The 12,537-nt window shown below is 40.0% G+C and overlaps 1 protein-coding gene across 1 annotated transcript in view; it reads right to left on the bottom strand.

Annotated features, from left to right (window-relative positions):
• Positions 1-4,218: 4,218 nt before the first annotated feature.
• caskin2 (CASK interacting protein 2) overlaps positions 4,219-12,537 on the bottom strand; it is a 62,743-nt gene continuing 54,424 nt past the window's right edge. Inside the window, exons 17-22 of the mRNA XM_053639189.1 lie at positions 11,959-12,069; positions 11,612-11,713; positions 11,343-11,481; positions 9,367-10,944; positions 9,042-9,261; positions 4,219-8,456 (exon numbers count right to left, since the gene is read on the bottom strand). Coding sequence (XP_053495164.1) covers positions 8,360-8,456; positions 9,042-9,261; positions 9,367-10,944; positions 11,343-11,481; positions 11,612-11,713; positions 11,959-12,069 — 2,247 coding nt within the window. The 3' untranslated portion in view covers positions 4,219-8,359. The remainder of the gene's footprint in view (positions 8,457-9,041; positions 9,262-9,366; positions 10,945-11,342; positions 11,482-11,611; positions 11,714-11,958; positions 12,070-12,537) is intronic.

Raw genomic sequence — 12,537 nt, 5'->3', positions numbered from 1 at the left:
CAGCGTGCCTGTTACCTGTGTCGATGGCAGAGCGTGTCATGCCATTATTCTGAGCACTCTCGGGGCTGCTCGGGCTTCTGCTTAACGATGAAGAGCTACACCAATGAAATTAGACCACGCCAATCATTATTTTTTGTTATTGTCTGTTATAATAGACAATAGCTTGGGTGTAAGAAACATGCTATAGAAATAAAACATGATTTATTATTTCTTACTACCTGCTGTATTATTTTATTTGCATGTACTATACTATTTATACCAACTATACTATTATTCTTTTTGTTGTACTATGTATATACATTACTATCTGCTTTCCATGTTAGAAATGAATAAACATTTATTTCAAGACAGATCAGCATAACTCTACTGCGTTTCTTCATGAAGGCTCAAGGCCTTGATTTTCAGTACTTACTTTCAGTACTATACACAAACGGTCACTTACTTGCTGAGGCACTGGAGCTGACTGGGCTTTTTTTAAGTGAATATATCATTCAAAAGCAGCAGTGACATTTACTAAACCGGAAAAGGAAATAATATTAGATTTGAATCAGGAACCTCAGGGAAGGGAAGCAAGAACGTTCCTACGAAGCCACAAACCCTTGTTTTTTTTTGTTTTTTTTTAAAAGAGTCTATCCTGAATAAAGGATACAGTGTGGTTGAAAGGTGACAGGCTGAGGCTGACATCCTACAACCTGCATTCATCCAATACAACTGAAATGTGAGGAATTTTCTTTTCCAAGAACATATCATTGCTGTGTTTTAGGTTGGATAAATACCTTCCTCTGGAGGTAACCACCGATCTGAGAGGAAAGAGAGCATGATCAAGACTGCCTGCAAGTGAACTCATGCCAACAACCATGCCTTTTGGCCTAATTAATAACTTCTTTACATTTTACATTTACAGCATTTACCAGACATTTTTTTTCATTTATACAACTGAGCAGTTGAGGGTTAAGGGCCTTGCTCAAGGGCCCAGTGGAAGTTAGCAGTGCTAGGATTTGAACTCACAACCTTCTGATTAGTAGTCCAACATCTTAACCGCTGAGCTGCCACGACCGTATCCTTCCTACGGCCTGGTGTGATGAACTGTGGGCGTTTACAAAACCTGAATGTAAAGCATTGCGTTTTTACACCATGTTAAAACCCCATATTTTGAAGGTTTTAAATTGAGTCTACCCTTTCCAGGGTGTACCCCGCCCTGTGCCCCATGCTCCCTGGGATAGGCTCCAGGTTTCCCCGCGACCCTGAAAGGATAAGCGGTATAGAAGATGGATGGATGGATGGATGGATAAATTGAGTCTTGAATCAGATGGGATTTGAGATTGTGTGCTACTGATGGTTAAGATATTTTAGCTAATTATAGGTTGAGTGCTAATATCAGCTACTTATATACCAAAGAATTCCTAGGCTTTCTTCGTTTCCCTTGGCAGCACAATGGTTCGATACGTGGTTCTTGCACGTGGAGGTTGTCGGGTTGAATCCCAGGTATTTGGTATTTGAGTAGTGACTCAATTTATTCTGTAAAAATAACTAATAATACATCTAATAAATATCAGTGTTAATAAATTTAAAAAACACATAATTATGTAAACCACCCCAATTTTAAATAGTTCCCAGAAAGCACACCATCCAGTCCGTTAGATTGATGGTGTGTGTTGGTTAGTGGTGCATTTGTGGTTTCCTGTTTCTAAGAGAAAATGGGAAGTGATGAGCGCTGAACCGCTGGGAAAGGAAAGCTGGAAGGAGACAACCATCTCATTTGCTGCATACTGTTGAGTCATTTATTAGACCAAAAGTCCGATAAGCAAGTGCTGCACTTGCTTCTTAGTGCTGCAGTGGTTAGTGTCTTGGTCCCTGGTTTGCTTCTGTGGATGAGCATTGCTGCTGGGTTAAGAGGTTGCTGGTTCAAACCCCAGCCAGATCTCCAGGATATGAGTGTAGCTGGCATGGAATTAGCAGCACAAGCACTGAAGAAGGTGCTGGAGGGTGTTACCTGAGATGGGAGGTAATATCTGGGCAGCTGCCTGTTGACTTTAGTTTTGCATATATAGGGAGTGCTGGAAAACCAATCACCTCCACATTTTGAGGAGTTTTGAAGCACCATTTCCTTCAACCATGCTTTCATTCTCCAGGCCCCTGCATCACCTACTTGCTTACAGTTCTCCACCCACTCCATCAGGGGGACAAGCTAGATTTGACCCAGCAACCTCCAACCTCAGAGGCAAGGCTTTTTCCACAAAGCCAAGGGTAGTGTAGGGCTGTTGTCTTTTAAAATGAAACTCAAGTGTCTTGCACAAAGCCCTGACCTCATCCCCAACCCCACTGGACACCTTTGGGATGAACTGGAACGCCGACTGCACCCCAGGCCTCCTCACCCAATATCAGTATCTGATCTCACTAATACTCTTGTGGCTGAATGAACACAAATCCCCAAGGCTCCAAAATCTAGTGGAAAGATTTCCCAGAAGAGTGGAGGTTATTATAACAGACACTAAATCTTTTAACGGGATGTTCAAAAAGCACACATGGTGTATATATATTTAAAACTCGAAAGCTCAGTAAAAAGGATAAGACAGAGTTGAAGGCATTGCAATAGATCCATCCATCCATTTTCTATTCCACTTACCCTACAGGGTCGCAAGGAACCTGGAGCCTATCCCAGGGAGCATCAGGCACAAGGCAGGGCACACCTTGGATGAGGTGCCGATCCATCACAGGGCACAATCATTCACACACCTATTCATACACTATGGACATGCCAATCAGCCTACCATGCATGTCTTTGGACTGGGGGAGGAAACCCTCACAGCACAGGGAGAACATGCAAACTCGACGAGAATCAAACCCCAAACCATGGAGGTGTGAGGCGAATGTGCTAACCACTAAGCCACCGTGCACCCCATTGCAAAAGATGTCTAGTCTAATGTGTATTGATTGAATATACTGTACATTAGACCAGAGGAGAAAATGAAAAGATGTTAATGAGCTGATGAAGGTAAGATACACACAAAAAAACAGGTCTACCAGTATAACTGAGTGTGCGTGTGTGTGTGTGTGTGTGTGTGTGTGTGTGGACACTGTAAAGCCCTATAGTTGCTACAGGCTCTGTTTTGCCAACAATTTACTGATGACTGAGTGAAGAGACTGTTGTTTTCACCCCCTTGAACTTTTTGTAGTGTTACAACCAGGAACTGCTATGGACTTTACTGAGATGACATGAATCTACGCAAATAATATTAAAGGGGAGGGGCATCGAGTTTGTTTTTAAAAAATAAAAATAAATAAGTAAAAGTTCTGGTTGCATCAGTATTCACCCAGCCCCGCCGCCCCCCTTCCTGTGAAACCCTTAAATTAGTTAAGAGGTGTAAGTACGGCGTCAAATCTTTAGCTTGCCATCGAACAATGACATCATAAGGATATTTTGTTAGTAGCTGAGTTTATGTCTCCGAATTCATTGCTCTATTTTGCCCCCTAGTGGAATAACAGAGACTAGCTTGGTGTTTCCCCTACCCCAAATCGTTCACTTCAATTACAGTCCGCAAAATGATTTTAATTCCAAATTCATTTGACCGGATTAAACCCTTCATCGCGAGCTGCGATCCTGACATCCCTTATTACCGATTTAAACACATGTACAAACTTGAGCTTGGCATAAATGTGAGTTTAGCAGGACATGCTTTATTTAGAAATAAATTCTATGACAAAAACAACATATTTTATCATGATTATTTTAATGTAGTTTTTTTTTTTTTTAATTATTATTAAATAGTGTTTGAGCTGCTTTCCTTTTCAAAACAGTGGTCAGTTTTATGGTCTCACATTGATACACAAGCACACACATTGCTAATTCTGTGTTTGCCTTGACTGCACTGACACGACCATGCCAGCAGCTACAGGATTCACAGCCAGCTCTAGAATTATTGGCACCCTTTAAGAGAACAGGCGAAAGTAATTCAACCAAATACCCAAACCTAGCCTATGTTTCCACTCAAATCATTTCAGAAAGTAGAACCAAAAAAATCATCTTCATAAGACCCGATGGGTGCCGATAATTTTGAAGTTGCCTGTCCGAGCATTCACAGAGTAGCATACAGCATTTATACACAAGCCATATGCTAAAACATCAAGTGGCTGAGTGACTGCTTTTGTAAATCTGATCAAAAATGTAAATGATATATAAAATCCGTAGCCACTGACATTCTCATACATAAAAACATGCACGTTTAGGAAGCTTTATTCCTCTTGCAGTCAGATCTGATGGACTGCGTAATATATATCAAAACATTACACAAATATAACAAAAATCTTTGCTTTTTTTTTTTCAGTCGGGTATTGGTAAGCTAGCTTGTACTGTACATGCATTGTATACAATAATCTAAAAATAAATACAGTATAGTGCATACAGTAGATACACAGTGCAAAAACAACAAGAGTAGCAAAATAAAATTTATAAGCCTATATGACTGACTATTACTTTTAGAGTGTTGAAATTCAGCAGTAAAGCAACTGAATGTATTACATCCTTTTGGTTAAACTGTGTTTAGTACATTGTTCTTACCAAAGTGGTTCCGTGCTTATGCTTACAGTTTATAATTGTGGGCCGTATTCAGAGTCGGTGACTTGAGTTGAAAAAGTTATGTCAATATTTACACAGGGAACATTCCTGGTATTCAGAGTCGGGTTAAGCACATGATTAAGTTAAGCTCCCCGTTTATGGAAACCACCTGTGGGTAAGTGGCGCCTCTGAGCTTGGCAGATTTTACTTAAATATCCATGACAGGGTTATTCTATAGCATCTACATCAGAGTATTTAAACATAAGCTCTTCCTTTAAGTCTCATCCAAAAAATAAAATAAAATTCAGGACTAGAAAATGCTGACTGAAGAAGGACATAATTATTCTTTTTTTCAAAGCAAAGTAAGAGCATTTATCAATGAAAAAAAAACAAACAAACAAACAAAAAAAGACTAATATGACGATACATAAAAAAGCAGATGGCATGCGTATAATAATACAATAAACATCTAGTACGTCTAGTATATCGCTCATTTATACCACGGTCTGTCTGAATACTCGATTCTGAATGGCTGGAAGGTGTGTGTTCAGACTGTTGAATTTGCACAGGTAGTTCCAGTCAGTTTAATCACCGTTGTAAATAAACAACTCTAACCATAGTAACATACAACTCTAGATCTAACGACCCGGATAGAATACAACTAACGAAAATTAACCGTTATTTTTATCCTTTCAGTCAGATTTTGCACTGCAAACATCAATGACGGCTTTAACTTGTCAATGCTGGCAAGTGAAATATATATATATATCTATATCTATATATATCTATATATATAGATATTTATATATATGAGCGGGATAATCCAGTGCGAAGTGGGTATCCCTAACACATCACTGCACGAATAGGCCTAGTTCACATTAATCACTGTAAATTGGGTCTAATCGAACGACATGGCTTTCACCCTCATTATTCAGCAGCGTATAAAACAGCACTTGATCCGGCACATCATATGATTCTCTAATATAGTAAATACTAAATCCATGCTTAACTCAACTCTGAATGTGGCCCTATAGGAATTGAAGATCTCGCAAACTACAACTGAAATTTCCTTTTTTTTTTTTTTTTAATCAGCATTGCGAGTGAAGGATGCAAACAGAAACACTATACATGCAGTCAGTGCTACCAATACTGTCTCTCGCTATAAAAAACTATGACTATTCATTATTAACACTATTTATAACAATTTATAACAATTCATACTGGGAATCTGTGGGTCAGATGAATGTGCTGTTTGGTGCTTGTTTTTATTTACAATCATTTTCGATATAGATAGTTGGGTAACACTTGTGATGAATCATGTATTCCTTATGCATTATAAACACATTTATGAAATGTTATTTGTCACATCGCATACATAATACCTTACAATGCCCAACATAACTCAACATAACAACTCATTCACAGGACCGTGTAGCTCAGACGCTCAACATAATCTAAGGCTAATAATAAAAGGAATTTTAAAAACAAAAAAAAAAAAACCATTATACTCAACAAAGAAAAAATATACAGCTGTTAATGTGGTGAAGTTTCTGTTAGGAGATGTTTTATGAAACATTTATGGAAGGAGTCTCCAGTGTCAGCGATTTGTAACAGTCAGTAAGTTTCCCGCCACTGGAAAGTCTTCGGGACGGAGGACGTTGCGCTTTCCGTTTTTGTTTTTTTTTCCCAGTTTGCATTTTATTAACTCCAAGAGAGTGAAAAAGTGAGGCTGCTTTGAGGGGAATGACTGTTTATAGCTCCTATAATGTACAGTAAGTGATACTAACTTGCTTTGTGTATGTCCCACAACATTAAAAGTAACTAGAAACTGATAGCTATGACGTCTCGTTCTTTAATTAATAATCTTTTTTTTTTTTTTTTTTTAAAGCATGCTATTGTTAATTAATAATTAACCAATCAACGGTTGGCATAGGTATCATGTATGCTAGATAACGTACTATAAATGCATTTGAATGCAGGGTTCATACTAAGTGTTACCAATAGTTGTACAAATAACGCATTGGTCCTAATTCTGCAGTCAGTATCTGACAAATTTGGTCCATAGAGATTGTGTGCTATTAGAAATCTCAGCACTTACAGATCATTACTCACATTTTACCAGATCCTGGGCTTTGGTACTTAATATCTTTTAAAGAATCAAAGAGTTTATTTCCGTCAAACGTGTACAACAAATTGACGTGTAATTTTTAAAAAAATCTTAACAGGCATGGGTTTTTAAGGCGGGCTACTAAATTTATTTTATTTAAATTACACTCATATGCCTAATTGTCAGAGCAATTACGTTAGTTTTCCCATTTTTAGGGTTTTTTTTTTTACCCCAACAATTATGGTAGTAGTTTAAGGTGTCTTTATATCATAGATGTACTACGACAGCAGTTACAGCCATTTTTAGTGTACTTATGGTATGTGTTCTCTTTTAGCATTTACAATTGTTTACCCATGTTGTAGTGTTTTTACGGTAGCCATGATTAGCTAGCAATTATAGTAGTTTGGCCGTTTGCTGGTGTTTTTATGATAGATGTACTATGATGGCAGTAGTTCAGGCATTTGGTATTATTCTGATGGTCGCAGTTAAGGTTGTTTGCCCATGCAGTAGACACACTACTATAGAAATGATGGTTTCTCATTTTACTTTGTATTTTTAATGGTAGGATATGCTACTCCATTAGTTAAAAGACGTTTACCATTTGTTAGTGTTTTTACCCTAGACATGCTGCTCTAGATGCTGTAATAGTTTGGCCAAAAGCTATTGATGGTTTTATGGTAGGCAAAATACTCCAGCACTTATAGTAGTTTGGCTTTTTTTGTTTTGTTTTGGTTTTTATTTCCCAATAGTACGCTAATATAGTGATTACTGTAATTAACTGTAGGAATGTTGCTCGTTCCATGTGGTTTTTGTAGTAAATACAAACGTAAATCATGGTAGTTTGGCCATTTCCTACTGTTTTTACAATGGGCATGCTACTCCAGCAGTGACAGAAGTGTGACGATTTGTACTGTATTCGTGGCAGGCATGTTTTTAAGCAATTACGGGAGTTTAACCATTTGTTAGTGTTTGTACAGTAGTTATGGATGGTTATCAGAAGTGCCTTTAGTTTGCCACCGACATAACAGTGCAAATCCCACTGCAGTGTTAGAGAAAATTAGTATCATCATAACAGCAGTGATCAGACACACAAAAGCTACTTAGTTAATTAGGAGTAAGTTAGAAGGTTTTCACATTAAAACACTGCTATGTAATATTCTGAAGCGAATTATTGTCTGGAAAATATAGTACTTTCATAAGAGAAGACTCTCCGAGATGAGAAGACAAACTTTAAACACACATAAAAAGTAGTAGATATCATGCTGTTATACAGTAGTATAACAAATGATGTGATGTGCACTTTAGGGCCTGAATAAAGCACAAATGAGACACTAGCTTTTTCCGTGTGCGCAACAGGAAATTAAAATCTTTCTCCTCACAAATCTGGAACACAGTAAACAGTAAGTGCTATAAAGTCCAGGCAGGAGCAAATCGACCACACCCGGTCTGAGTGAACCAACCTCTGATGGGTGTCTCGTTTCATTCTTACTTCTCCGATTGCGAGTCCACAGTCTATAGCTACATGGCATCTTGAATCCAGTGATTTATTGACCATCCAGAAGGAAAGCCCCACTCAGAAGCAGTAATTCAACGGACCCGAAGGTTTTAGAAAGATCGGACACTCTTACAGCGTGCCAGAAAGACTCTCTGTCCACCCCGGAGACGATACGCAAACAGTACAATATGAAAGAATGGGGTCAATCCAACATGGCATCCAGCTGGTCAGCAAGATCATCAAACATGTTCCCGATGTCATCCAGAATGTTACCTGCTGATCTCACAGTGTAAACACCACTGTGACCAGAAACAGTAGAAAAACAAGAACGAGGTCAGAGTCGTACGTATATGCGATATTTATATATGAATATATCTGAGCAGCTGTCTTCGTACTGAAAGTAAAAATCTATTTGATCTACTATAGTACTACTTTGATGTAATCTAGTGTGTCCAATATACACTTTTGTATATTTATACAATGTCTCCTATTATTTAATATTCTTTCTAAGCAAACTTTACTTCGTTACTTGAAGTATTCAGTCAATGGTCCATCATACATTGGTAGGTGCTTGGCTATAGAGTTTACTGTGCGTCTCTATAGGCCTCGATTGTCGTCTGTACTTTTATGTTTGTCAGCATCTTTTTTTTTTAAGTACCTAGGTACCAATTTCAATAAGTATACAGCTTACATTTCTTTTGTTCCAAATTTTTCTTAGCATCCTAGCTGCCTAGTTCTCTACCTCATTGTGTTTGGGGACCTTGGTCTTTTTTCTTGAGTTCATTATGGATTGATTACAACAAACCCGGTGAACAATTAGCGTAACAATTACACGTCTTACAACTCAAAGCGTTATTTTGAATCACGAGCAGAAAATCTGTTACCTGTCAGTCTGATCCGTCTGAGCTAAATTTCTCTCCACCACTTCAAGGGCTGCCACCAGGGAAGTGCTGGTCTGCTCTATTCGTTTGTGGACAATCTCATCTTGTTTTTGGTCCTGGGGTCCACTGATGGTTAGACACTCTCTTCTTATTGGAGAGGAGACAGTGAAGGCAATGTCCTGCCCCATCCTGGTTGCCAGAATATGAGGAGTTCCCTCTACTACTATAAGATAGATATAGACATTCAATTAAGATTAAAAAAATTAACAAATATTAAATTCCCAATTATGGGTTAGAGAATAGAGTTCTGATGCAGAAGGTGTCTTACCCAATGGGGCTGCACCATAATGCCTTGTTGGTTTACAGGGTGTTGGAGGTTTCGGTGGAGAGAGGTTCCCTATTGGTCCACCATTTGGCATGCAGAATGAGATCTTCTCAGTCGCTGGGGAACTCTCCCATCCTGGGACTGGGTCCTGACTGGTGATCTGCAGTTCCTTTTCTCTGGGTTTATGCCTCCTCTTGACAGTGTCTGACTCCTTCAGATTGAACTCTGGTAATTTTAAGGATGATTTATGCAACTGAGCAGGTTTCAGGGGTTGGAAGCTGACTTCAGTGTCCATTTTAGCCACTTCCATTCTTGGCCGCTGCTTTATGGTCCCTTTGCCCTCTTGGGCGAATGGAATGCTTTCACACAAAGTTCCCTGAAGGGACATGGAAGGAGTATGTTCTTGGCTTGACTGAAGCTTCATGTCTTGCTCCTCAGGTTTTACTCCACTGAGCTCGGCATGACCAGTTTGACACAGAGAGACCTCACTGGTTTTCTCTCTCTGAATGCTTATAGGTTTGGATTGGGTGGCAGGTGAGGGAGATTTGAATGAGGGGCTGCTGGGGGTCTTAGTGGGGCTATCTCCACTCTTTTCCAGCCTGGCGGCAATGATTCGAACACTCCCAGCACTCTCGATTTCCACCCCACCACTATTTCCTGCACTCGAGGCAGAACTCAGCCGCTTGGGAGGAGGTGGGGGTGGCCCCTTCCTCTTGGCACGTATTACAAAGGATTGAGTCCGGCCCACTTGCCTGTCATTGGCAGCGGAAGTTGTTTGACCATGACCAGGCTTGCGTGTGAGTGTAGCATACGAGACCAGGTTGGGTGGTAATACTGGTGTTTCAGTTTCTTCTCCTTCCCCATCAGAGAGGGCATACCGTGACAGGCTTTGTGTGCGCTTCTTTGGCTGGCGGTTCTCACCACTGGGTCTGGATTGAGCAGTGCAAGTCTGATCTGAATTGATGTTTTGGAGGTAGCTAAATCCTCTCTGGATGGAGGAACCATCTGGTTTTGCGGAGATTCCAGGGTTGGACTGGGCCGCAGGGTAGGCTAATCGAGCCGTCTTGCTTGGTGTTATCGGTGGGCTTCCATGTGTAGACTGCTGCTTCTTTAGAGGTAATGGTGGTGCCATCTTGGCAGGCAGAACTGGGCAATCCTTGAGGGCACTGCAGTCTGAGCTGCCCAAACTCTCATTTGAATGGCTGTGGGGAGTTACAGAATTCAAAGGCCATTCTTGTGAGTGCCCAGTGCCCCGTGAGCGTGTGCTGATACTCTCTTGACTCAGAGACACGGTCATTGTTCCACTTAGCACAGCACCAAACCCTTCCTGGCAGCCACCATAGCCACTCTGAATCATAGCATTCTGTAGCTCAGTGCTTAGCTCACTATCCTGGAAGGTGAGCATCTTGGGCGAGAGGGGTGAGGAAGGGCCATCGGCACCGTCGGCCGACTCGATAGCTACCAGCTCCAGGGTATGAGGATGTCTCCTCTGCAGCGTCCCACTGCCCTCTGCTTGGTTCCTCAAAGCCTTTTGAACATCACAAAGTTTCTTGACTGCAAGCATCATCTTTTTCTGGTGGCCTGTTGGGCATCCAAACCATATATTTTAACACAGAGTACACATTATATTAAGGGAATGGTCAGTAACCTTTAACAACAGATGTACCATTATCATTTTTGACCAAGTACGAGTACTAGTATATGTTTTTTGGTACTTGTTGATACTGATACCATGAATGAAATGAATAAGCAATTAGGGGCATCATGGAACATTTTATTTAGCTGTATTCACTGTATGCCAGTTCTTTTCATGAACATCTGCTCATTAGTGCTGCAAAGCACACTAGGCTTGCATCACATAGTATCATGGTATCAAAGCATCTTTATAAATACTATAGTAAATGAGCATGATACCAGACCAATAACCAATACGAGTATCGGTATCAATACTGGTGTTCCTAATTTTAACCTCCTCATACCCAGCTTATTGATGCCAATTTCCTGCAGATCTTCCCATGTAATGTCTCGCACAATGTTAACGGAGTCATAGCCATTCTCGGCTAGCCTTTTCTGGTACTGAGCGAGTCCAATGATACCGAGCCATTCACCAATGTCGGCCTGAAACACAAAGACAGAGGTATTACAATATTATAGCTAAATAAACTCTTGATTATCTATTAAAGAGATGCCCTTTTGTATCTGAACCGATATAATGAAAGCTTGTACGGCTAACTATTAAAAACCTTACTGGAATGTAGTCTGGTAGCCACTCTGGGATGTTCAGTTTGCTGATCTCAGTGGAGATCTTCTTGCGATGACCTGGCTTAGTCACACCAATGGCCGTAAGATCCTGGCATGATAATGCGAATATAAATAAATAAATGATAACATTGTCCAAACTATGTATTACCAAGGAAAAGCAGATCCAGACATACAGTACATGACTCATTCTCTTAACTACTCTTTCCTGTTAGCATCACTGTACTTACTGAATAATTCCCAGCAGTTGCTCAATATTCATTCAACAGAATAAGTAAATAATAAAGTCAGGATTTAAGGGGGTAATATAATTACTATAAGATAAATATAGGTCACCTCAGGAGTCATTCTGCTAATGGTTGGCACATCGTAGCCAGCTGTGAGGAAGTTTGTAGTGTACTGCTCCAGATGAAACTCACGCAGCCAATGGAAGATGGCCTCGGCATCCTGAGGCACAAAGACACACATTACTCCACCAGAGAAGCAGCTATACTGTACATCCAGTTTATATAAAAAAATCTACAATAACCTGGCTGCACAAGTGTGTACACCAGTTAACTAATACTTTTTTTAAAGCAATGTCTGCTTGTAATACAGCACTCAATCTTTGTGGGCAAGATTCTACCAACTTAGCACGTCTTCATTTGGCAATTTTATTCTACTCTTCCATGCAAAAATACTCCAGATCTATCAAAAGATCTCGTATGCACAGCTCTCTTCAAGCTATTCCACAGGTTTTCAATAGGATTGAGATCTGGTCTCTGACTGGAACTTTCCAGAACACTGATTCGCGTCTTCTGAAGTCATTCCTTTGTTGACTTGGATTTGTGATTTGTGGCTAAAAGACATCTGCAGGTTTTGTGCCAGAATAGATGGGTATCTGGAGCTATCAATGACTCCGTCTATCTTGACTAG

This window comes from Ictalurus furcatus, chromosome 13 (genome assembly GCF_023375685.1).
Source record: "Ictalurus furcatus strain D&B chromosome 13, Billie_1.0, whole genome shotgun sequence".
Classification (NCBI taxonomy): Eukaryota; Metazoa; Chordata; class Actinopteri; order Siluriformes; family Ictaluridae; genus Ictalurus; species Ictalurus furcatus.
Note: the sequence above shows the minus strand (reverse complement) of the source record. Positions and strands in the feature narration are given on the sequence as shown.